Here is a 26,718-nt window from a genome sequence, read left to right on the forward strand (position 1 = left end):
ATTGTTTAAGTTTTATATTTCCTTATTGATCTTATGTCTAGTTGTTCTATTCATTATTAAAAGTGGGATACTGTAGTCTGCAGCTGTTCTTGTCAAATAATTATTTCTTCTTTCAATTCTGTCAGTTTTTACTTCATGTGTTTTAGGGCTCTGTTATTAGGTGCACATATATTTTTAGTTGTTATACCTTCTATCTTTTTCTTGACCCTTTATCATTATAAAATGTCCTTCTTTATCTCTAGCAAAAATTTTTGTCTTAAAGTCTGTTTTGCCTGCCATTATAACCACTGCAGCTCTTTGTTGGTTACTGTTTGTGTGGAATATCTTTTTCCACTTTAAAATTTTCCATTTATTTGTATCTTTATATCTAAAGTGTGTCTCTTGTAGACAGCTTACAGTTGGGCCATTCTGTCAATCCATGCCTTTTTATAAGGAGAGTTGAATCCATTTGCATTTAATGTAATTGCCAATAAGGAAGGACTTACTTCTGCCATTTTGCTATTTTTTTTATGTCGTATCCTTTTTGTTCAATTCCTCCATTACTACTTCCTTTTGTGTTATTTTCTAATGTACCATTTTGATTCCCTTCTCTTTTAAAAAACTATGTATTTTTGAGTTATTTTCTTAGTTGTTGCCCTGGGGGTTAAAATTAATGTCTTAATTAAAAAATTTCTGATTCAGGTTATAGTATACTGCAACTTTGCTCTTATATAGCTCTGTCCCTTTCCTCCTCCTCTTTCTTGTTACTTATTGACATATAAATTACATCCTTGCACATTGTGTGCCCTTCAATAGATTTACAATTATTTAATTATGCAGTTTCCTTTTAAATCAGCTAGGAGAAAAAATGAGTTATTAAAAAAAAATCCTATCTATACTGTCTTCTATATTTACCTATATAGTTATTTTGACCAGTGCTTTTTCTTTCTTTATGTGAGTTTGAATTACTGGGTTTACCCAATGGGAGGCAGTGAGTGGCAGATGACTGGAAGGTAGAAAAGGAGGAAGGACAGGGTATGTATTCCTCCCATCTCCTCTTGTTTTGGCAGTAGCTGCAATTTACTCTCTGCAACTGCAGATCCCATTGGGAAGTCCCTGTTTCTGGCTACAGCCTTCTCTGCATTCTAGTAACACCACTGCTTCTTGCCTTTTCAGGCTTACGAGTAGTAACAGCTTCCCATTTCTGCTATTCCTTAGGTGCTTCACCATCCTTTGTTGTTTCCTTAATCCTACACATACTTCTGCAATAGTTCCTTCATTAAACTCTCTTCTGTTACTCCAGGAGTGGGCTATATCATGACAAGATCTTAGCTGATTCAGCATGCTCCATGACCTTCTTGCTAAGGTCAAATGCTTATACTCTCACATGTACTTCTCCTTTGCAGAGCTTACCACAGTCCCTAACTATACACTTATTTTAATGATCATTTGTTTAATGTCTATTTTTCTAACTAGATCATAAGTGCCTTGCACAATCTTTTAATTTCTAGCAGAGTGCCTGGTATATAGTAGGCACTTGATACATTTTTACTGAATGATAGCTAATATTTTTCTCTTATTTGTTTCATGGAATTCTTCTGAGAGTCCGGGGGGTACAACAGGTATAAAAAGGCTTTAAAAATGGAATCTCTCCCTGTTGTCTGCAAAGCTGTAAGGTGTTATTGTGTGAGGATAACATGAGCGTGGGCATACTGAAAACCTGGACTCAGTCAGTCACCACCATGCCATCTTGGGTCAGAATTTTCCCTTTCTGTTATTCAGCCTTCATCAAGTCATGGTCCATAGCACCTTCCGGTGGTCCCTGAGTGACAGCATGAGGGGGCAGCTTCCGTTCATTGTCACCTGTAGCCCCCAACCAAGACTCAATCATAGGACCACAGGTGGAGCTGGAAGCATCAGGACCTTCCACTCTAGAATGATGGCTGCTGGCAATTAGTTTTTAGTACCCAGCAGAGTGCCTGAGTCTGAAGTGGGTGGTCTGTGTGAAGAATGATGGAAAGAAGAATGACACATGAGAAGGAAGAAGGCAGAGACCACTTTAGAGAAAGTCTGGAGGTTTACTCAACAACGTTTACAATCACAATTGTACGTGGTAAATCAGTCTTTCACAAAGGCTCATTTTTCCAGGCAGGAGGAGAGGCTGGTGGTCTTGAGCTTTCAGCCTGGAATTCCAGTCTGAATTTCCAAATATTCCCTGCCTGCAACCCCTTTGGGATCCTAGTCTTCAAGCCGTTATTGGCTTGATAACATATAACAGATCAGGAGTCTGACCCTGTTCTGTTGCCTGGCACAGCTGAATCAAAGCCATTCTGGAAGCAGATGTTAAGATGAACTTGTCACTTGGTATGTAGGTCCAACTCCCACCCCAGAGGTGGCAGTGGGCCTTGGCTCAAGATCAAGTTTGAACTATAATATTAATTGGATTTTTCACAAAGAGTGTCTGTTGAAAGCAATAAAGAATTCCAGAACAGAACTGCACTTCTCGTCCCTCTCTCACACTTACAAAGCTTCAGAAAACATTAAAAATGCATTACCTCCTAGGAATTATAAAAGATCACCCAACTGTACAAACTAGGTATCGCTGAAGCAGGGAATCTGATTCCTCAGTTATTACTGTAAAGTGCTTTGCCACTCTTTTTGAGACTCCAGAGACTAGGAAAATGGAGATGCACAGAGAGACACAAGGAGCTGTTTTCCAAGACATCACCTATTTCTTACGGAAAAAAAAGAAATTCAACTGGTGGGAAGTCTGAAAAGTGAATGTCATGTAGACTTTGGAAATCTATTTGCTACATCTTCAACAGAAACCGCTCTTTCTCTCCTGGACCGACTGTCACATCCTCTCGTCAGATTCTTCCTGTGGATGTACCCCGTTCTGCCTGAGCGATTTTTTCCTAAAGGGAAGAATCAATAGTTTCTGATTGTTTTAAAAGCTGAAAGCTCCAACTGGAGGCAGAAGATGGGATGGCTTTTCACACACATGCCTGCAAGGTTAGCCACCTCCAAAGACCTTGTTCTTAAAGCAACCGTGCTGTCTGCATTATGAAATGTTTCTGGAGTTCCCCTTTGGAAAGGCTGCTGGTGGGCCACATGGTCACGATACTTTCAAGTCACACCCTATTTTGTGACCTTATCTTCAGAGTAAAGGCTTTAGAGGAAAAGGGACCCACAGTCTCACCCATCACCTGACTGTCAGCATCTCTATACGCTCCTGGCTGAGTTCTATTGAGTATCAGCTGGGGATATGAGCGGAAACCTGAATCCTTGAGTCAGGCGGTTTTCAGAAAGGAAGCCATAACAATGAGAGGCTTAGTACTGGCAATTGATCAGTTGGTCCATCAAACGGAGACAGTCAAGTTCTGTCCTTCCTTCCCCTCCTGCATACTTTGTCAAGTCCCAGGACCTACTGATGTGGACTCAGCAATGACAAATGCCAGAGTGCTCAGAGGACACACCGATCCCTTTTCAGGGTGTGAACCCAGACTGGAAAGGAGAACCAAAGGATGGAAAGGCAGGCCCGGGACGGCTTGCTGCCGCTCCTGCTTTCACAGGAATCCTGGTCATGCCAGGAACACTGCCGCCCACTTGGGGCGAGACTATGTGGAAGTCTAGCTAGTGCTTGGCACCCCTTAACCCAATGGTGAAAAACAGGACAAACATGCTGGGGTTCAGAGGGTGGACTGCAGGGATGGCCCCCAAACAGGTCCCAGTGAGGTAATGCAAGGCCTCCTCTCAGGGGCCGATGAGGCCTTCTAGGCCACAGACTAAACGCACTGCCCAGCCTTTAGTTTGGAGTGTGACTTGCACTGACTGGAATAAATCTGGCCTCTCATCCTTGGGGGACATCTCAGTCTCAGATGTTGCTCCAGGCCCAACATCTCCTGCTTGAAATCAGACACTAAGAAACACACGCTCATCCAGTAGGAACTGCACATGCCACCAGAAATGTTCCCCTCCCCAAAACCCTGCCCCTTTATGTTTGTCTAGCAAGGCACTAGGAAATGGTTCAAGTTTAGGGATTTGCTGTATATTTGCATTTTTCTTTTTAAAAGGCACAGTTTTTATTTTAATGACACTGCATTGCTCTTTGATGATGAATCTCAATTCAACTCCTCAAACTGCCAACACTCTTGTTATCCTAGATTCTAGAAGGGGCCTCATCTTTTGATTTCTATAGAGGGCCACTTCTAAAGCTACAGCACTTATTTGGAAAAGGACACTGGGATCAACACGTAAGCGCTGCAAGCAGAGGGGCCACCTCTCTTGCAGACAGACGGCCAGAGCAGGGCTTGTGCTGGGCCAGAAGTGGAAGTAATTCCTTGCCAGCTACACATTCGGTCTGACTGGTGGATGATTGGGAGTGTCTGTCCCTCCCTCCCCCAATAATTGATGGCCTTGAGATCCGCCAGCATCTCAAAGGCAGATTTGTGGCTCTGTTCCCAGACTTAGGTCTCAGTCATTTAATTGGTAAATGACACAATCAAGAGACTCAACACTAATTGGAATGCTGATTTCAAGTATTTCCTGGGCTAGCTGGTGGAAGCCATAGATAGTGGAATGCGATTTCCATTTCCAAATCAGTGGGCGGCAGGTTGGTTACAGAAATGCTTCCTATTAGTCTGGAGGCCCTCCAGGAGTCTGACATGTAATTAACAAAGCAAAAGGTAAACATGAAGGGCCAGCATGGAGCTGGGTGTATATCTGGCTGTGGGACATCGGGTTCTTTTCTCCACAGAAATGAGACTACAGTTGTGATGATGGTGGGAGATTCCGGGGGTCCAGGTCTTCAACGAGGACCATGTTGTACCACAGCCTGTGCTGAGCTGAGGGACACATGTCCCCCTGCTTCCCCAACACCACCAACTTGGGATTTCACAGATTGTCTCTAGGCTGGGGGCTGCCTTGACTGTATTACACCCGGCTGGCTCCTTTAATCACAGCATTCTAGAAATCCATATTGGATGTGGGATACCAGAATCCTGTGTAGCATCCTAGTTTGCAATCCAATTATAGAGTTCTTTAAAAATTCTGGGGTTTTATATGAGAACTAGAACCATGATGAGGTCAGAGGCAGGCACTTTACCCACAGTTGATCCTGGAGACCTCCAGACTCTGTGAGGTGAGCACCTTGCAGCACCTCTGTTCCTCTTTTGAGGCCTGGGGAAGAGAGACGGGGAAATGGAAGCATGGATCAGGGCAAATCAGCCAGCTTTTCTAGTTGGAGGTCTGCTCGGACTTTTCCGTGGGCTCAGGGCCATCTGAAACACTGCCCTGTAAAGCTGGTGGCTGGGCTGTCCTTGTGCCTGGAGAGTGCTAAAATGGACATTTCAAATACCCAGAGAGCAGAGGGAGATATCCCGCATGTCCATAGCTGCAGAGAAATGTCTGGGGGGTCCCTCTTCTGACTCCTCACCTGGCAGCTGATCAGCATTCAGTATTGAACACTCTTAAGACCCTAAGTATGGCCTTTGACCAGACCAAATCACCTGGGGCTGTGACAGAGAACAGAAACTGGGCAGTCACTGCAGTGTCCCCCCCAAGGACAGCAGAAACTAAAATGCCCCAAGAGGACTTCTTTCCCTTCTGCGGCAGATGAGTGACATCGGTACTAAAAGCTGCCCCAAACAGGCCAATTTTACATTTCTTTCTAAAGCACCATCATGTAGGAGAGCCATCTGAGGGCTGGGCAACCTTGCAGGACTCACTTTTGGGTGGCCTAGGCTACCTTGGTATTCTCCCACATAATGCTCAAGGGGACATAGTGACAAAGTTGAAAAGGCCCTGTTGCTTTTCTGTGATGCCAGCAGGGATTAAAGCAGGCTCTGCTCCCTGTGGGGCCTCTTGTGGGATATGCTCTCCACCCTACCCCCACAACTCAGGGGTTCAAGGACCAGCAGACCCCAGGCCCTGAATCAAGAGCCCTCTTCACCCTGAACCATTTGGCCAGCACCTTTTACACCCAGTGCCCACAGAGGCCCTGCCTCCCTTGAAAGAGGAAGGCTGCAGTGAGTGCCAGACCCTGGGCGGGGGCCTGCCAAGGGGACACGAGGGCTCAGTTCCTATTGAATTTTTCCAAGACTGTTGAGTTGGTGTGTTCAAACAGCCACTGCTGGGTGAGAGAGGATGGGTTGCAGGTGTTCATGAAGATCCTATGGTCACTTTCACTGCAGTCCATGCAGCTGCCACTGACAGGGTGGTACAGGGTCTTGTCCTATAAAACATGGAGGTAATAAGCCAGACAGCACTGGAGACATGTGACCAGTCAAACCACAGCAACAATACCAGCAATGAGAAAGTGAAGAAGTGACTGACTAGCTGTTCATACACCTGTTGGTTTTCCTCCTGAGCACACAACCAGATGCTGCCCAGCCTCCCTGGCAGCTGGTGTTGCCATGGGACTGGGTTCTGCCCGCTGGGATGTGACCAGAAATGATGCATGCTGCTTCCAGGCCTGGGACCTAGACACTGCCCACGTCCTGTCAAATCTCACTGGTCCTCGTGTGTGTGTGTGTGTGTGTGTGTGTGTATGTGTATGCCCTTTTATCTTTTTCTTTTCTTTTTTTTTTTTTGAGACAGGTTCTCGCCCTGTCACCCAGGCTGGAGTGCAGTGGTACAATCTTGGCTCACTGCAACCTCCGCCTCCCAGATTCAAGTGATTCTCCTGCTTCAGCCTCCTGAGTAGTTGGGAGTACAGGCATGAGCCACCACGCCTGGCTGATTTTTGTATTTTTAGTAGGGACAGGGTTTCACCATGTTGGCCAGGCTAGTCTCAAACTCCTGACCTCAGGTGATCCACCCACCTCGGCCTCCCAAAGTGCTGGGATTACAGGCATGAGCCACTGTGCCTGGCCATGCTTTTCTTTTTTAAATGGAATCAGTTACCAACATTTAAGACTTGGGGATTTCACAGTGACGTCTAGATTTCTGACTACTCTTGAATGACTGCAAAATCCAGCATGGTAGGTTTGTGGCACAAATGAGTAAGTGGATGGACTCTGTTGAAAGAAGGGCTGAGGCACTATATGGCCTTAAAAAATATCAAGCAGGTGCCCTGCTCCCCGCACATCCCGTCTTACTTTGCGGTATTTCCACAGCTGGTTGCCCTTCATGCTGTGGCAGTCGTAGAGCGTGACAGGGCTGGTGTGGGAGATGGCATCAAAGCAGAACTTCTTCGTATGCTGGGGGTCTCCAGGCCGGATGTCCTCTCTCCAGGTGAAGGTGAATACCTGTGCACAGGGGTATCATAAATAAGGACAGCAAAGCCAAGGACTTCCTTTTTTTCTCCATTTTTTTTTAAATTATGGAAAAATTCAAACTCAGAGGTCCAAAAAATAATATATTAACTGTGACTCCTATTCTAACCACCTAGCTTTAAAAGTTACTAACTTGGCTGGGTGTGGTGGCTCACACCTGTAATACCAGCAGTTTGGGAGGCCAAGATGGGTGGATCACTTTGAGGCCAGGAGCTTGAGAGCAGCCTGGCTAATGTGGTGAAACCCTGTCTCTACTAAAAATAGAAAAATTAGCTGAGTGTGGTGGCGTGTGCTCGTAATCCCATCTACTCGGGAGGCTGAGGCATGAGAATCACTTGAGCCCAGGAGGCAGAGGTTTCAGTGAGCTGAGATTTCACCACTTCACTCCAGCATGGGGGACAGAGTGAGACTCTGTCTCAAAAAAAAAAAAAAAAAAAAAAAAAAAAGTAAGTTACCAACTCAAGGCTAATGTTGTTGCAGCTCTACTTCCACCCCTATCGTTACACTCACATTATTTTGAAGCAAATCTCAGCTATCGTATCATGTCAGGTATAAACACTTCAGTAAGTGCCATTATAACACCTAAAAGTAGTTACTACAAAGTCCAAAATGTCATCAAATATCCATAGTTCAAGTGTTCTTGGGATTCTTTTTTTTTTGAGACAGAGTTTCGCTCTTGTCGCCCATGCTGGAGTGCAATAGTGCAATCTTGGCTCACTGCAAACTCCACCTCCTGGGTTCAACCAATTCTCCTGCCTCAGCTTCCCAAGTAGCTGGGATTACAGGTGTGTGCCGCCACACCTGGCTAATTTTGTATTTTTAGTAGAGAAGGGGTTTCACCATGTTGGTCACGCTAGTCTTAAACTCCTAACCTCAGGTGATCCACCAACCTTGGCCTCCCAAAGTGCTGGGGTTATAGGCGTGAGCCACTGTGCCCGCTTAGGATTCTTATCAATTTCTTTTCACAGTTAGTCTGTTTGAGTCATGATCCATTTGGTTGATAACTTTGTTTCTTTTCGGTAGCTTTACTGAATAATAACTGGCATACAATAAACTGCACACATTTAAAGTGTACAATTTGATACATCTTGACATACGTTTACACTGAGAAACCATCGTCATAGTCAAGGTAATGAACATACCCATCACCCCGCAAAAGTATCCTCATGCTCCTCTGTAATCTCCTCCTCCTGTCCCCACCAACCCCCATGCCCTTAGGGCAGCCACTGATCTGCTTTCTGTTTCTAGAGATTAGTTTGCAATTTCTAGAATTTTCTATAAAGGAATCATACAGTATGTATTCTCTTTTGTCTCATTTCTTTCACTCAACATAATTTTGTTGAGAATCATCTATGTCCTAACAGCATTTGTCAGTAATTCATTGCTTATTATTGCTGAATTTGCACTTCAGTTCCTTGTTATGGGACATCTTGGTGGTTTCCAGTTTTTGGCTATTAAAATAAAGCTGCTATGAACATTTGTGTACAAGTCTTTGTATGGACATATGTTTTCTTTCTCTTGGATAAATACCTAGGAGTGGAATGACTGGTTCAATGGTCAACTTTCTAAGAAACTGCCACAGTTTCCCAAAGTGGCTGTGCCATTTACTCTCCCACCAGCAGCATACAGGTCCAGTTCATCCACATCTTTGCCAATCTTCGGTATGGTCAGTCTTTTTAATAGGTGTGTGCTGGAATTTCCTTGTAATTGCAATTTCTATTTCTCTATTAAATATGTTTATTTGCCACTCATATACTTTTTTTGGTAAAGTGTCTGCCCACTTTATTATTTATTTATTTATTTTTGAGACAGAGTCTCGCTCTGTTGCCCAGGCTGGAGTGCAGTGGTGCGATCTCGGCTCACTGCAAGCTCCGCCTCTCAGGTTCATGCCATTCTCCTGCCTCAGCCTCCCGAGTAGCTGGGACTACAGATGCCTGCCACCATGCCCGGCTAATTTTTTGTATTTTTAGTAGAGACGGGGTTTCACTGTGTTAGCCAGGATAGTCTTGATCTCCTGACCTTGTGATCCATCCACCTCGGCCTCCCAAAGTGCTGGGATTACAGGTGTGAGCCACCACGCCCGGCCTGCCCACTTTAAAATTTAAAAAAATTATTGAGTTTTGAGAGTTTGAGCTGATACAAGTCTTTTCATTCATATATTCTAGATACAAGTCCTTTATCAGCTATATGCTTTACAAACATTTTCTTCCCATCTGTGGCTTGCTTTTTATTCATTTTGAATTAGTCCAGTTTATCAATTTTTTTCTTTTATGGATTGTGTTTTTGCTGTTATATCTAAAAAATAATTGTTTAACCCAAGGTCACTCCACCCAGGCTGGAGTGCATGGCACAATCACTGTAACCTCGAACACCTGGCTTCAAGCAAGCCTCTCCTAAGCTTCCCGCACTGTTGGGATTTCAGGCATGAGCCCACTTTGAGCAGTGGCTCTTCCTGCAGGCTGGCTCACCCTCTGCATCCCACCCAGCCAGCAGGTGAGGCTGACCATGCCCTGAGGCTCCAGGAGTCAAGGTAATGAACATACCCATCACCTCCCAAAAATGATGGCTCTGTCCTCATCAGTATGAGGGCTTCCTCACCTCCTGCATAATCAGCTCAGGGACACAATTCGTGGGAGCCCCGGGGTTTTTCCGGAACTCTTGGAAGGGGCATGCCTATCCACGGGGCTGCTGATGGCCACACCTGCCTTTGTATAGGAAGAGCCAGGTGAGAATGAGGCCTGCAGAGAGGGAAGCACTCTCTTGAGAGATCCAGCAACATAATCAAGGCTTTTCAGTGACATGAGACAATAACCTCTTTTTGTGGAAGACCATTTGGGCTGAGCATCCATCATTTGTAACCAAAATGGTCCAGACTGATGGTTTTATTGCAATGTGAAGGGTCCCCTTTCCAGGGTGTTCAGGAGGATCTTAAAACTCATCCCCGGGGCTGACTCTTGTCACTTATCACTGACCCATGCCTCTCCCTCCCAGCTGGTCACGTCAGCACCCCAGGGGGCAGACGTTTCAGAAAACCTGGCTGCCAGTCCCCAAGGGGCGGCCCTTACCTGCATGTTGTTCCAGGCGGCTTCCCCGCGGCCCCGGACGCAGCCCTCTAGCCTCAGTGGGGAGCCCAAGGCCCCGTGTTTTGTGTCTGCGCACAGCCCTGTGCCCACATTTCGGATCTGAAAGGGAAAAAGGGAAGAAGTGGACCACTAAGGTGCCTCAAGGTGCCCACCGGGTCCCTGCCAGGCGAAAGGGGAAACCAAGGGGGAGACATTAGCTGGATTAAGTTCGAAATCGTCTTGATAAAGCTTGCCCTGGGCTGTCGGAAGTACCTCGAACCTCTCGATAAAGGAAGACTCAGTCCACAGAGTGTAATCCTCAAAGCACTGCTGCGTTTAGAGCATGCAGAGTCTCGGGTTAGTGGTAGGGGACTGGAGGCGAGGAGTTGGTAAAGGACTCCCTGGCCCCACTCCTGGAGAAATTGAACCAACAGATCCAGGAACCGGATTTTACCCCCATTTCAGGTGATCCAGGTTCTGGTGGTCCGGGGACTATACCTTGAAAGATCCTAGAAAAGGACACGAAACCTTTGCTGTATGTCATGGACTCTCTCTGTCCCTTAGGGCAGGTGAATGGCAAGAGGTGGCAGGAGGCCCCCTCACCCCCTGCTGAGATCCAAAGAACAATAGTTGCCTCCTACCCTTCAACCATGAAGATGGGTGTGATGGCAAGAGCACTGGGCTAGGAGTCTGAAGCCCTAGGCTGCTCACTTGCTTAGCCAACAAATACCGACTGGGCACTTACTATGGGCAGGCTGTTGTGCTAGGTGCATAGTGTCATCATATAGTTCCTACCTTACAGATATCAATCCTACTTTGTCTGAGGGGTAGGGGGCTGTGGTGGCTATGAAAATGTACCACCCAATTTCCTGTTGCAGGGCGTCTCATTGCACCCAGATCCTGTATTCTGAATCCACCACTGTGTCCACCCATGGATGGATCCCAGCCAATGAGTGAGGCAGACCCACTCTTGTGAGATGCTGAACTCCTCTGGCTGGTGATTTGGCTTGGGGACTCTTCATTAACCTGGTCAAAGCTTTCTTACAGCTTTACTGCAGTCTGGACTCTTCCTACCCCAGCCGTCCTTCCTTCCCTCGTGCCTTCGCAGAGGTCAGATCAGTGTCTTGGTCTTGTGGCTTTCCTAGTCTCCCCAGGCGTCTTCGTTTTTCCTCTCAAGTGTTTTAACCATAAATCTCTTGTGTGTCTAATCCCACCGTGGCATATGCTTCTTGGAGGACTTGAACTAACACGAACCGGTAAAGAGCCAAAGAGCCTCATGAGGGAAGTCCACACAGCAGTGCTCCTGGAAAGTGGTGGTGATGTTGGGGTAGGCTAGTCAGGCAGCTGAGCCAGGCAGGGCTCTGTGATTTGCCGTGTGAATTTGAGCAAATCACACCTGGTGTTCCTGCCGGCCCACCATGTCTCTCCCCTTGCCTCTGGTAACACCACCCCGACTTTCCATGGGGCTACTGCTCCTCATGCACCCTGTGGCCAGCCGTAGTGTCCATCCTACCCTTGCTTTCCCTCTTCCCTGATGGCCCCAGTGATGGGTGCAGGATCCAAGAATAAGACTTGATTCCTGCACCTTCACTGGTATACTGGGAAAGACATGTATACTTTCTGCTGGGTTGGCCAAGCAGTAGGGGTTGGTCAGCCTGAAGCTTCTGGAAGCCATTCTGATACCTTCGGTGTGAGACCAACACAAAAGGAAGCTGAGTTCAGCAGGAGAAAAAGAGACTGACATCATTTGAGGCCCTGGATCCAGGTTGTCTTAAGCCATAGCTACCCCAGGCTTCTATGTGAGTCAAACACAATATATTCCCCCCATTTTTTTTTTTTTTACTTTAAATTGGTCTTCTGAAAGAGCCCCAACTCTTATGCTCTCCTTTTCCAAGCTCCAACCTATCCATCTATGAATGGGTAGCTCCTCTCAGCCCGGAGACCCAGGATCCCATGATGGCATGCTCGTCTGCCTGTGAAGACTGGTCTGCCTCGGCCAGCATGGGCCTCATGGGCCGCGCCATGGCCCATGTTCACAGGGCCCCACGCTCAGGAGGGCCTGGCTTGATTTAAAGCCCTGCTGCTGCTGTCTTGAAATTCTGAATAATTTTATCTTTGAACTGTTTTGTAAGTGAAATCTGATGGAACAGTGGAGCGTGTACATTATAGAGAAGCACGCTGTTCTTCTCTGCCCTGTCTGCATGCAGCATGTGTGAAGACACTGAGTAAGTGAGGGCGCTGGGGGTCCCAGAGGCCCTGCTTTCCCTTCAAACCAGAACTCACTCTGGGTGTGCTAAGAAGGGCAACGGCATCCTAAGAAGCAGGAATGACCAACAAGTCCTGTCATGTCCTTTCTTACTTGCGTTACTGCCCCGTGTTAGCCAAGAACTTACGTAGGAAAGGGAAAGATAGGGCAACCCTAGTTCCTTTTCTTTTTTGAGGCAGGCTCTTGCTCTGTCACCAGGCTGGAGTGCAGTGGCAGGAGCACAACTCATTAGAGCTTTGACCTCCTGGGCTCAAGCAGTTCTCCTGCCTCAGCCTCCCAAGTTGCTGCAACTACATGCACGTACCACCATGCCTGGCTAATTTTTTTTTTTTTTTTTTTTTGTAGAGACAGGGTCTTCCTATGATTCCCATAGGAAAATGTTGTTTTCAAACTCCTGAGCTTAAGTCATCCTCTGGCCTTGGCCTCCCAAAGTGCTAGGATTACAGGCATGAGCCACTGCACCTGGCTCCTTAGTTCCTTTACATTCCAGCCTTTCCTTACTCATCAGTAAATGGAAGGTAGAGAGTATTGGAAGAACATGCACATTATCAAGAAGTGAAGTAAAAACAAGCTGAGTTAGTTTTGTGCCATGTTTAGACTGTTCTGGTGAGAAATACTTATGCTTGCAGCAGGTGGGAAATACAGATCATGTCATTTCACTCATTCTGAACATGAGTTACATGCTGTTAATTTGCATTTTAAATTGTCACTGCATAATATAAAGATGAAAGGTAAAATTCATGCTAATAACTTAAAGTTTTAATTTTTCTACACTGAGAACACTAACTAGCAAGTAAAAATATACCATGACAAGGCTAGAGAGAGACCAGGAAAGAAAGGAAACAGTTTTATATTCGTGCCTTTCCTCCCTGCACTAACTTTCTGCCTTTTGAACATGGGGTCTGCATTTGCATTTTACACACCCAGCAAATTATGGAGCAAGCCCTGCTCTCCAGGCTCACCTCCCCCCAAGCTGCAGCCGGGGGCTCCACGGGTGGGTAGAATTTGGGCAGGTCCCAGGCTATCTTCGTCATAAACCACTTGAAACTTTTGCAGTTAAGGGAGCTGCGGAGCTTTTTCTGGGCGGCGACGTCCCCAGCGGAGAGGTGGCGGTATTCAGGCCGGCGCTGGTAAATGTACTCGGCGTACTCGTCCATCCACACTTCAGCCACCCGCTTAAGGTTCTGTGGGGCAAGAGGCAGTGGGGGGGTCAGTCTCTCCAAGAAGCCAAAGCCAGGCAGTGGGGTGAAAGGGTCCTGGCAGGTTGAGGTCAACCCTTCTTATTTTATGTTGCATCAGAAATCCCAGCCCCACCATGAGTTTAGGCCTTTGTATTTCTATGTATCATTCTGCATGTTTTAAGGGTTTCACAGCTTAGAGTTGGCCCATAGGCTGCTGTTGTTTTGCCTGCCCATCTTCCGTCCCCTCTTCTAGTGATAGCTCCTACTGATTTTTCCTCTGGGCAGCCACCCTGTCTCCCTGTCAGCTCATATGGCAGGAGGAAAGGCATGGACCCAGCCTGGCTAATGTGAATACAGGCGCCCCTGGTGCAGGGGCTGGTCAAACAGCAGACCCATTCCCTGAACCCCGCCAATCACAATCAACAGGCATCAGCCTTGGGATTTTTGCAGGAACCATTGGAAGAATCGCTCTGTTTCTGCTTGGATTGCTGGGTAAGACAGGATGACAGCCAGAGCTCTTGGGCCATATGGCCTCTACACAAGGAGAGCCTGTCCAAGGATGAAATCAACCCAGAATGAAGCAGAGCGGAGGGCTGGATCCAGGAATGCATTCCGCCTTTTAACACCAGAATCCAGCCATGTCTGAAGCTAGAGCTACCTCAGACTTTCCAGTTACAGGAGCCTGTATATTCTCTCTTCGCTAAGCCAATTTGATTTGGCTTTTTGTCATTTTTGACTAAGAGTTTTGACCAAGTTATGTGATAAAGGCAAATGATAATTTGAAACCAAAAGGTCTGGAAGTGGGAATTTCTAATAATCCTTTGAGGTGCAAAGGTTGCTGCTACTTTCATCATGAAGCATAAAGATAATCAGTTTTAAAAAATGACAGCCACATAATTGGCAAGCAGAGGCAGCAGGTGAGGAAACTGTTTGTGAGTAGACTTGGGGACAGAGGAAGAGGGAATTCTTATGTATGTGATGAAAATTCCTGATTCCATCTGCAGTGTAGACCCCACCCAGTGAGAATTTCTGATATGTGATACATCTGAGAGCAAAACTTCAGGGTTCAGGGGAAATTCTCTGCTCCAAAACATCTTTAGTCAACCCCTGGCTGTTGTCCCCCCTCCCAATTTTAACTCTTCAGCTTTCAGTTTTTTCCCTATTGCAATGTAAAATTTCCTCTGAAAGGTAAAGGGGAGTTAGCACTTGAAGCTGTTATCAGTCATTTGTACCTCAGTGTGAAGGACTGCTCTAGGAGCAGGTCAGGCAGGGATCCCAAATGTTTAAATGTCTTCTATAAAGAGCCGAATAGTAAATACTTAGGCTTTGCAGACCATATGGTCTCACCTCTGATGTAGCTATAAAGCAGCCATAGACACCATATAAATGGTGTGGCTGGGTTCCAATAAAACTTATGGATACTGAAATTTGATTTTCATGTATCACAAAATATTCTTCTTCTTTCGATTCCCGTTCCCTCTAATGATTTAAAAATGTAAAAACCATTCTTAGCTCACAGGCCATACAAAAACAGGTTGCTGACTCTTGAGTAACGGAGAAGGAAGCCAACATGAGGGAGGCCCCCGCACTGGAGACAAAATTCACCAGCTCCCCCATTTTGCTGGCTCTGAGGTGGGGACCAGGAAACAGCTGAATTTCCTTGTTGCTACCTAGTTCTTCCTGAGTGCTGAAGAGTCCACAGTGGGTTAGAAAACAGCTCAGGAACTGTTTATTCCCACCAGGCCCCTGCACAGAAAAGGCTGTGTTTAATTTAAAACTGTGCTAGAGGAAGTTGAAGGCCTAACAGAGACTGTATACATGAACACTCTAAAACACAATATTTCCTCTGCTTTTTCCAGTATGCCCACCAGGCTCTTTTAGCTCACTGTCTGAGTCCCAGGGGTAATGAGGAACTGCTGTAGTTTCACTCCAACTGAAAGCACATCCGGCCACTCTGACTATGGCCAGACTGGTTAAGAATGATTCTTAAAGGACTGAATAACATCATATTTTAATTCTTATTATAATTACCATTTTAATTTATATTGCATAATTGTATCTTCCAAACATAGCTTGAAAAGCTCTTTCTCCCAGATTTTGAAATTTTTTTTGCTACAGTTCACTGTTTGTGCCAAAGGAAATGACTTTACACTTATTTCTCTCACATCTCCCCTTGTTAGAGACAGAAAAAGGACCTTGGGATTTTAGTGGGCTTCGGGCTCCTCATACCCCTACTCTCAACACCTTCCTGCTTCCGAGGCCCAGTCCCGTCTGAGGCCCAACTGTACTTCTTGTGCTTGGATTATAGAGATTTGCCTGGATCCTTGGAGTAAGTCTCCATTTTTGTTTCACCAAGTTTGAGTAGTTTCTGTTACTGCCTTCCCTAAGATCCTTTTTCCAGAGGTAAAGATTAGAAAGATTTCAGCAAGTTTAGTAAACAATATAAGACTGGCTACTTGTCCCTGAGGCAGGCAAGCTGGTGGACTGCTCATCCTTCCTGAACTGCTTCTACCTTAAGGCTGTCTGGCTGTTTGTCCTTCCGGAGTCAAGGTTGTCTGGTTGTTTGTCCTTTCGGAGTCGTGCAATCTCAGTTTCTCTCTCTATCTGGCTCTTTCAGAGCTATTAGGACAACTCTCAAATCTATCAAAATGATCATCTAGGGGACGATGCTCTAGAAGGCTTAGGATGTGGCTATTAAAACACTGAGCACCTTTTTTTTTTTTTTTCCCCAAGACAGAGTCTTGCTCTGTCACTCAGGCTGGAGTGCAGTGGCATGGTCTCGGCTCACTGCAACTTCCGCCTCCCGGGTTCAAGCCATTCTCCTGCCTCAGCCTCTCCAGTAGCCTGGATTACAGGCGCACACCACCATGCCTGGCTAATTTTCATATTTTTAGTAGAGCTGGGGTTTTGTCATATTGACCAGGGTGGTCTTGAACTCCTGACCTCAGGTGATCCGCCCGCCTTGGCCTCCCAAACTGCTGGGATTACAGGCGTGAGCCACCACGCCGGCCCACTGAACAAACATTTTAAATGTGGTCTGCAAGTAATTGAGGGTTGTTAGTCACCATACTAAAAGGCCACCCCTGATCCAGCATCTCTGTGGTTCTGTAAACCTACACATAATCAGACCAGATGGATCACAGAGTCCCTGGGGAAGAAGCCATGGGTCACCAATCAGATTGTTAAGTGGTTTAAAGCCAAACACAGGACGCGGCTTCAGTACAGACAGCTAAAAGAGAAATATGTTAAAATGCCTAAAGACAGAATTTAGCTAAGACTTTTAAATACACGTTCCAGTCTTTATTGTTAATGATGCTAACACTAATAATAGCAGTCACTGTTTAAGGAACAATTGCTATGTGCCAGGTACCTGTCAGACCTACACGGGTTTGAATTCTGGCTCTAGTTGCTTAACGTTTCCATCGCCAGCATCACATGTTTCATGTTCCCCATCCGTTAAAAACAATGAGAATTAAGTGAGATAAGTAAAATGTTTTGCATGCCTGGCTCGAAGGGAATTTTTATAAGCGTTACTACAGTTAGCTCTTATCCACTGAATTAATCTATAATAATGGTTCTATAACAAGCAGGAAGCGGTAGTGTCTCTTCATCAGGTGGGCCTTTTTAAAAAAAACAACAGCAGCAACAACAACAGCAAACTTTCTTTGAGACATGGTCTCGCTTTGTCACCCAGGCTGGAGTGCAGTGGCACACACAGCTCACTGCAGCCTCGACCTCCCTGGCCCAAGCGGTCTTCCCACCTCAGCCTCCTGAGTACCTGGGACTACAGGCACACACCACTGCGCCCGGCTATTTTTATTTTTAGGTGAGCCTTATCAATAACAGCTGTGCAGAGGAAAAGAATATTTTAGGGTTGCTCCTGGTCTGGAGTTGGAGTGTCCCTATGGTCCCTTGTAGCCGGAAGAGTCGCAGTCTTGGGCGTACCGAGACAGAGTGCGCTCTTTTCCCACCTGGCACCTTCCTCACGGATCGCCAAATGGCCTTTCAGAAGAACGCGATTCCTGCTTCAAGGGGCTGAACCCAGAACCCACCCCGGCGTCGGATGGGGCTGTGGGCAGCGCGGATGGCTGGTGAGGGCGTCGTTACGTTCTGCTACCACTGGAGGGCACTGCCGGCTCTCCTTTCCCTCCACGCGGCCCCTGACACCTCCCGGAGCTCAGCTCCCACCCAAGGATGGCGCTCGGGGAGACGCGCGGCCCCTTTGAGCCTCTCGGCTTTCCTTGTAAGTCACGGGACAACGCTCTTCTAGGACCCAGGAGCCACAATTCTACACGTCAAGGTTGTCAAGTGACGAGGGAGAAGGAGGCAGCGCCCTGGACAGGAGGCAGTGCGGTCTAATGCCCACCCGGCCAGCAATGGGGTGTCCTGGCGGGGGCGGGGCTCACAGGCTCCGCGGAGGCAAAGCTGTGCGGAGGGTGGGGGGTCCTTTCCAGCTTCCCCGCAAACCTCCCCGAGGCTCGCCCTATCCTCTGGGGACCCTCCCTCCTCTTCATTTTTCTTTTGTGGTCACCTAGATTTATTTATTTTTTTCCCAATACATTTAATATCAAAAACAAAAACAAACTCTGGCTAACAGATTTCCATTTGCAGTCAGTGGCCAATTTAATTGAAGCAATGATTGATACAAACCATTTTAAGGCAGTGAAACAGTTTGACATGCGGAGGTTTTGGCAATGAGAGTGGACAGGGGGTGAGGAGAAGAGAAAGACACTGACATTTATAAACCCCACTTCCCCTGCAGAAACTTAATACCCAAGCTTTCCCAAACACACCACACCACACCACCTGTATTAATATTTATCTAACAGGTTTCTTTACGTCACCTCTGGTCTAACTTTGCACCTACTTTAGCTGTATGCTAATTAATAGTATCTGTGAAATTACAGGTTAGCTACATGAATACACATTAATTTAGAATCCATATTAACTTAAAACACATGAACAAGAAAACGTTCCTGTGTTTGCCGCCTAAGATTATCCCCTCTGTCACACTTTGGGAAACAGTATCACCTCCTTAATTCTGGCAATGCTGAGAGTTGGAAATAATTAGTTCTCTTTAAACAAAGGAGGAAACACAGGTTCAGAGGAGTTAAGCAACCCTCCCCAGGTCACACAGCCAATGAATGGTTAAGTAGGGATTTAAGGGAGTTCTTTTAAATTGGATTTCACCTGGAGAATGGGGGCACATCCTCAAACCCAGAGATCACATAACACAGTCTAGGGCCCCAGGGTGACTCAGTGCAGCTGGTGGTCCTAGGCCAACCCCTTCCCCCCTCCCCCAGGAAAGCCACCACCTTACCCGGGCCAGGCTGACTCCGGCCGGGACCTTGTAGGGCACATACTTCCTGTAGATATGGCCCACCCTGGAGCAGGGGATGTCCTCCATGCGGCCCCCACACATCCACACCTGCACGGCAAGAAGGGAGAGAGATTATGACGTTTCTGCTTCCAGTTCACCATCCCTCCAGGCCAGCATCCCTTAGTGCACTCAGCAAAAGCATCAGCCTGGATTGTCTACTGAAGCCTAGATCACAGACCTAATGACGTGGGAAAACACAGTAATATAATAACAGCAGTAAAAACAGCTGACAGCACTGAGTTCTTACTATTGCCACACACTATGCTAAGATGGTCACATGCACAACCACACTTAAGTCTCATCAGAAAACCTATGAAGTAAGTAGTAAGATTTTACAGATGCTGAAACGGAGGCTCAGAGAAGCTAGGAAATGTGTCTAAGGTCACAGAGTAAGTGGTGGAGCCAAAATGCAAACCCTGTTTTAGCTGACTTCAGAGTCTGAGGTATGGAGTGCTGTGTTGAGAATTCTAGGGTGGCATTGGGGGATCAGTGGGAAGGACCTGGTGGTCACAAAGTGACATCAGCCACAGCACAAGTAGTCAAGGTGGCACACAGGTTCCGTAGATTTACTGACACATTTATTTTCCTCTTGGATCTGTAAGCCTCTCGCTGGGTCTCCCTGAGCAGTTCCATCAGCCTCCCTGCCCTGCCTCCTCTGAGTCGGCCTAGGCTGTGCAGCTGGGTCTTGCCGCAGTGCGGGATCTGATGGTTCTCTTTAAGTCCCTCTCCCAGGGAGGAGTATCCGACATTACAGAGAGCTCCTGAGTTTGCCCACTGGGCTGACAGCAACTTGGAAATCTGAACATGTACAGCCAATACTGACTCATACCCACTGAGGGGCCCAGCCTACACAGACTGTCCTTGGCAGGCCTGGGTTTGAATCCCGGCTCAGTCACTTACCCACTTTACGACTTTGATCAAGGTACTTAACTTCTCTGAGACTCGGTTTCCCGTAAAGAAACAGAGGAGGCAGGACTGGAAGATGAGATACTGCGTGTAAAAGGGTTTAGCACAAGACCTGGTGCATACACAGGGCACAGCAGTGATCAGTCAGCCGAGACCCCAGCCTCCGAAGTAGCCTCACAATCCCTGCCTCCTCCTATTTGTGCCCCTGTGTAGATGCCTGCCAGTGAGTCACATGAGGACTGACCTGTGTAACCCACAGGATACTGCAGAAATGATGGTTAGAAAGATGCCGTGGCTTCCACCTTTCTCTGTGGGACTGCTGGCTTTGGAAGAGCCAGCTGCCATGTTTGAGGATACCCAAGCCATTCTATGGAGAGGTCCATGAGGTGAGAGCTGAGGCCTCCTGCCCACAGCACTAATTTGCCAGCCAGGTCAGTGAACCAGCAAGAAGCAGAGGTGGTGGTCACTGTCAAGCCTGCAGATGACTGCGGCCCTGGCTCACGGCCTGACTCTTCCCCTATGTGAGACCCAAGGTGGAGCTATCAAACCAAGCTGCTCCCAAATCCCTGGCGTAGGGAAGCACGGTCATCATAACTGTGTATTGTGTTAAGATGGATTCTCGGGGTAATTTTTCCTGGCATAGGTAACTAACATGGGAGATGGTTTCAGGTGGCGATGGCAAAGCAGGGCCATTGCATAGACTTGTTGTGGGGATGTATGGGATATGAGAGATGCTACTTTATGCTCCCCAGTCAGGGAAAGCCTCACTTCGGAGGGGATGTTTGAGGTGGAACCGAGAAGGTGAAAGTGAAGGCAAGGGAACAGGTGAGAGAAGAGCAAGTGCAAAGGCACCAGGGCAGGGCCAGGCTTGGCATAGTCAAAAAGAAAGCCAGGGCAGGAGCAGAGGGAGAAAGGGGAAGAGGGACGGGAGGGGAGGCCAGAGGGGCTCCCACAGGGGCCTCACAGGGCAGATGAAGGAGTCTTCACAGAAGGTCTTCAGTGAGGGAGATACACAATCCACTTACATCTTACAAAGATGACTCTGCCTGTGGGCTGGAGAACAGCCTGAAGGGGCAGGCCTGGGGGAGAGAAGGCCTGGGAGGCTCTTGTAGTCATCCTGATATGAGGACATCCTGACCCTGGGCGAGGGGTGCTGAGGCGATGGGGGGACACAGCTGGATTCAGGACATTATTATTAATCTCGCTACCATATGCTCTCGTTTGTGGGATGGGGGGCAGGAACGGGGACATCTACAAACCAGATTCTGTGTAAAAGTGCTCTTTTCAGTTGGAACTGCTCGATGAGGTCGTGGGGATTGGGCTTCACGTCTTGATTGATTCAGAGGCTCTAGAAGGGCTTCCTCTTCCACCTGGCTCCTAAAAGGTCCTTTGTCCCCCACTACTTCCTGCTATCTCCATCCTCAGCCCAGATGTACTCTGGCCCTCCCGAGAGGGGATATGCACAGGGCTGCAATTAGTGGAAGTGCTGCCTGGAGAAATGCAATTATATTCTGATCTTGGGGGAGAAAAAAAATCCAGCCAGTCAATAGAACAGAACATTGGTCTTGAGATAATGGGCTCCTGATGGTAGATTAATGTCAAGGCCAAGCCAAGAAGTTTATTTTCAAAGCAGGAGATATTGATCAGGCGCCAGCATCCCATAACAATAACTCTTCCTTTATACAAAGTGATTGATGTGGAAGTGATGCTTTTGTCTGGCGTGTATTGCCCAGGTCACCGCTGGGCTGCCCTCTGTCTTTCAGGTGGTGCAGTGGCCCTGAGCAGGTGGGACACTTTACCCTGCTCTATTTCTGGACGTCTCCTGGGCAGTTGACCAGGTCAGCATCCAGCTTCCTTGTCTTCATATTAAACTCGCATTAGCTAATGAGGCTGTGTGTCCAGCTCTGCTTGGCAGAGGCACCTAACTTTATGCAGGTGGATGAGACATTTCCAAATCCTTCTCTTTACTGTGACCTCTGGTTTCTTTGGCCGCAATCATGCTGGCCATCAGCCTGAAGGTTCCTGAGGGACCAGGGTGACCCTGATATGTCAGGATGCTTGAGGCATCCAGGATGCCCTCAGATTCCTGGGATGTCTGGAGGGTTTGGTCAGTGGGTTTACTCCGTGGCTTCCCTGCCCAGCACAGGATGGCCTGGTGGCCGACTCAGAATGTGAACTACCCCCAGGAAGACAGACATCTGTGAAGCTGCTTCACTCCTGGGTCCTTTGGGAGTATCCCAGCACGGGCCACGCCCCTCACTTCAGAATGTCCTCTGGCCTGACCAAGGGCCCCGTGCAGCCCTCCACCCTCACCTCATCCCACTCACTTCTCGCTCACCACACCCACTGACTCCTCTCACAGACTCCTCCCTCTGCCTGGCTACCTCCTACTCATCCTTCAGGTCCCCTTAAGAGCCACCTCCTTAGGGGCTTCTCATCCTTTTATACCTACACACAGCACCTTGTTTCATTGCCTTTTACCAGAAGTGCAATATTAATTATTCACAGGATTATGTCCATGGTCTAATCTCCCTGCAACAGGCATCTGTTGTTTTTGCCTGTCCAGTGCACCTTCTCCCTATTGGTGACTGTCCTCCCAACTGCTCCACCTGGGGCCTGTGACCCAGGATGGCCAGCCGGAGCACCCAACCTCCTGGGCTCTGAAGCTGGTGTAGGGCAGGGTAATGGGGTATATTTAATGGTTGCCATGCATGCTGGTGCTTGATGTGATGGCCACACACTTTCTCTGGGGGGAAGAGCGATGGGGACAACGCACTGCAGCTGCCAGTGATCACCTCTGCACCACACAGAAAGGGAGGGCCTGTCCATGAATGCAGCGAGTGCCGAGCAGGGCAGTCCCAAGAGAGGGAAACAGACACCTGTTTGAGCACCTGGAAGCAGGCCTGTTGAAGACAGACCCCCACCCCCGCCCCCGCCGTGCCTTTTCTTGGCTATGGCTAGTTTAAGATGATGTTTTCACTTTTGTATTTATTTATTTTTGAGGTCTCCCTCTGTCACACAGGCTAGAGTACAGTATCACGATCACTGCTTACTGCAGCCTTGACCTCATGGGCTTAAGTGACCCTCCTGCCTCAGCTTCCCAAGTAGCTGGGACCACAGGTGTGTGCCACCATACCTGGCTATTTTTATTTTTTATAGACATGGAGGTCTCCCCATGTTGCCCACACTGGTCTTGAACTCCTAGGCTCAAGCAATGCCCCGACCTCGACCTCCCAAAGTGCTAGGATTACAGGCATGAGCCACTGCACCCGGCCTTTCTGTCACTTTTAACATAAGAGTCCTTACCAACCCCTCTGGGCCCCGCCAGACTCAGGGCCAGTGTTGGCAGGGGTCTCATCTGCTGTATTTGCCATTGGACCCCCAGTGCCTAGCACAGTGCTCTGCCTGTAAGAGGCACTCAGTCATGAAGGAGGAGGTGAATCAAGACTGATTCAACATCTTGGGCATAGGGACTTGACTAGAGAGAAAGATGACCTCATTTTGTCATCCATTCTTCAGTCACCGGCTCCAGGGATGAACTGTCTTTTTTGCTTCCAGTAATCCTAGCAATAATATAAGTCATGAGCAGGGAGCCCGAGGTTTCCTTGTTTCTCAGGCAGAAAGCACCATTGCCATCTCTTTAGGGCTGGATCCTGGCTGAGTTTGTCTGGGGTGAAGTGGGACAGATGTAGGAGGCCAGAGAGCGCATCGCCATCGTGCTCCTGGCTTGCTCACCTCCCTCTTGTGACGAACAACTCTCAACTCTGCCACGGAGAGACAGGATCCCAAGACAGGAGGGGACTCTCCTTCCAAGGACACGTTGGGGTGAGGTGCTGGCCACAGATCCCAGGCCCTGTGGTGCTCATAGCCCAGGTCACTTGTCCTTTGTATCTTTAGGCTCCTCCCTTCCTTCACCGCGGAGGCAGTGACCATCCAAGACCGAGACAGACACTGCAGACTCTGCAGCCTGACTCCCCTCATACCAGTCCTCACACCACCGATGCCCACTGTGTGACTTCCTGCAGGTCACTGAACCTGGGAGCCTCACTCTCCTCACCTGTGATGTGGGGGTGATGAAGGCTGTTGAGATGGCACAAGACAGCATGTGAAAAGCTGTTAGCTTGGTGCCTGACTCTTAGAGAACCGGATGACTGTTAGTCATTTCTACGTGCAGAAGTACCAGAAACACCACCACCCTGAAATTACAGAGCGCCTGTCCTCTGCCCAACAACATCACGTTTTTCACCCTATGGCCTGATTTCCCAAATGGAGAGACTGAAGTGCAAAGAGAGAAGTATTTGTTCTTAACTAATTGGTGGCAAAACCTGCAAGTGACCAAGAGAAGGAAATTATTATTAATCTCGCTACCATATTCTCTTATTTGTGGGGTGGGGGGTAGGAATGGGGACATCTGCAACCCAGATTCTGTGCAAAAGTGCTCTTTTCAGTTGCAACTGCTCAATGGGGTCGTGGGGATTGGGTTTCATGTCTTGATTAGTTCAGGGGCTCCAGACGGGCTCCTCTTCCAGCTGGCTCCTAAAGGGTCCTTTGTCCCCCACTACTTCCTGCTATCTCCACCCCCAGCCCAGATGTACTCTGACGGGGTCAGGTGGGGTGGGGAGAGGTCACTGTATACCATTTGGGGCCTGGCCACCCAAGAGCAACGTCCTCTCACCCAAGAGGCAGGAACAGAGTTCAGCTGGGGGCAAAGAGAAGGGGAGCTCCAGGGATGGCAGCAGCTGGATCATCTTTGACCGGGAACCCATCTTGTTCGAGATGGGGACAAATACAGGCCACCAAGATGATATTTTGCTGTCCCTCTCCTTGTGCTGCTATCAGCTTTCTCCCTGCCCTGTCCCTTCAACTCCCACCCCTGTAGGGGGATGCAGCTGTCTGCTCTGGGTCCCTTGCTGCTCCACCACGGGAGTTCCCAGCACAGGAGTTCCCGAACATATCCTGCCAGCTTGTTTCCAGGCCCCTTTCACTGCCCCTGTGGCAGTCTTCTCTTTAGAAGCACCATGCCTCTAGACAAGTACAAATCTAATTGTGAAAGCCTGTTCCCCATTCATTTTCATTGCTGCTTTGATTTATTTTATTAGCAAACTTCTTTTGTGTGATGACAGGCTTCATTACAGTGTCTATAAAAGACAATTACCCGCTCTTATCTCCTAAACTGAGGGGGAAAGAAACGAGTGGTGATGTGCATTGGGAAAACACAATGGGACCCAGAAAGAGAGCGCAGCGGAAGGGCTCATTCATGGAGGGCAACCCGAGAGGGCAGCAGGGGCTGGGGCAGAGCCTCTCTCTGTCGAGGAAATGGCTGCCTGGAAGCCAGCCAGGAATGGCACGGCACCTGACCTGCCCAGAGAGAAGGAAAAGACTGGCAGCTGGTCACGGCTTTTGCTGTTGGCATCTCAGCTGAGGACCCCTATGAAGTTCAAACCCTAATCAGTTGCACCTGGGGGAAAGACTCTACTAATAATTGCCACCAATCATTCAGCATTCACTGTGTGCTTAGGAGGCACATAGGGCAGCGGTTAGGAGCTTGGTTCTGGAATTAGAACTGAGGTCTCACCCAGACTGTTAAGCAAGTTATAAATCTGAAAGCCTCAGTTTCCTCCTCTGCAAAATGGGAAAAATTACTGTGCCTACCTCATTAGGGTTGTGGTGAGGCTAAAATAAGGTAATGTAGAAGCTTGGAGGACACCATGAGCTATCCATATGGTGTCCTGTGGGCATGTGGCCTGTCGCTACTGGTGGAGGGCGTTGCATGAATGCTACACAATTCCCTGCTGAAAAGAAACTCACATTATTTTGAATGTATTAGTTTGTTTTCAACAAGATATTGTTTCAAGAAGTATCACCACCATGAAAGGACAACCTCAGTCATGCTGGTTTTTGAATGTTTACTGGATGCAGTTGTTAAAACAAACAAACAAACAAACAAACAACAATAGAAAAGAACAACTTTAGTTTTAAATTTACTTCTAAATTTAAGCTGTATTTTTTTTTTTTTTTTTTTTTTTGAGATGGAGTCTTGCTCTGTCACCCAGGCTGGAGTGCAATGGCACAATCTCAGCTCACCGCAACCTCCACCTCCCAGGTTCAAGTGATTCTCCTGCCTCAGCCTCCTGAGTAGCTGGGATTACAGGTGCCTGCCATCATGCCCAGCCAATTTTTTTATTTTTAGTAGAGACAGGTTTTCCCCATGTTGGCCAGGCTGGTCTGGAACTTCTGGCCTCAGGTGATCCATCCACTTTGGCCTCCCCAAATGCTGGAATTACAGGTGTGAGCCACCATGCCCGGTCTAGTATTTTTATATGATACAGTTTTAAGCATATGTGCATCTAAATTAATAAATTAAACATATGACTATTTCAACAATATCCTTAAGTGTTTATAGTTAGTTACTTCCCCAACAAGGGGGGATGGTTACTTTACATTAGGTTTTGACTCAGATTTGGAAATACAGCAATCTCACAGCAACCCGGTGAGGGAGGCATGATCACACCCTTTACAAATGAGGAAACTGAGGTTTACTTAACACTTTACCCAGGGTTCCTCAGTGCATAAATGGCAGAACCCAAAATGGAACCTGGGGTTGGGTCCCCCAGAACTAGGCAGATCTGAGTTCTACGGAGACTGTGCCTTCCTAGGGTCTGGACCGACC

The 26,718-nt window shown here is 47.7% G+C and overlaps 1 protein-coding gene across 1 annotated transcript in view; it reads right to left on the reverse strand.

The window, feature by feature from the left end:
- Positions 1 to 2,037: 2,037 nt before the first annotated feature.
- The window catches only part of GALNT10 (polypeptide N-acetylgalactosaminyltransferase 10), a 230,470-nt gene continuing 205,789 nt past the window's right edge, over positions 2,038 to 26,718 (reverse strand). The window contains exons 8-12 of the mRNA XM_008015086.3: positions 19,083 to 19,190; positions 13,544 to 13,765; positions 10,319 to 10,435; positions 7,077 to 7,226; positions 2,038 to 6,211 (exon numbers count right to left, since the gene is read on the reverse strand). Coding sequence (XP_008013277.1) covers positions 6,053 to 6,211; positions 7,077 to 7,226; positions 10,319 to 10,435; positions 13,544 to 13,765; positions 19,083 to 19,190 — 756 coding nt within the window. The 3' untranslated portion in view covers positions 2,038 to 6,052. The remainder of the gene's footprint in view (positions 6,212 to 7,076; positions 7,227 to 10,318; positions 10,436 to 13,543; positions 13,766 to 19,082; positions 19,191 to 26,718) is intronic.

The sequence above is a fragment of the Chlorocebus sabaeus genome, chromosome 23 (genome assembly GCF_047675955.1).
Source record: "Chlorocebus sabaeus isolate Y175 chromosome 23, mChlSab1.0.hap1, whole genome shotgun sequence".
NCBI classification, from domain to species: Eukaryota; Metazoa; Chordata; class Mammalia; order Primates; family Cercopithecidae; genus Chlorocebus; species Chlorocebus sabaeus.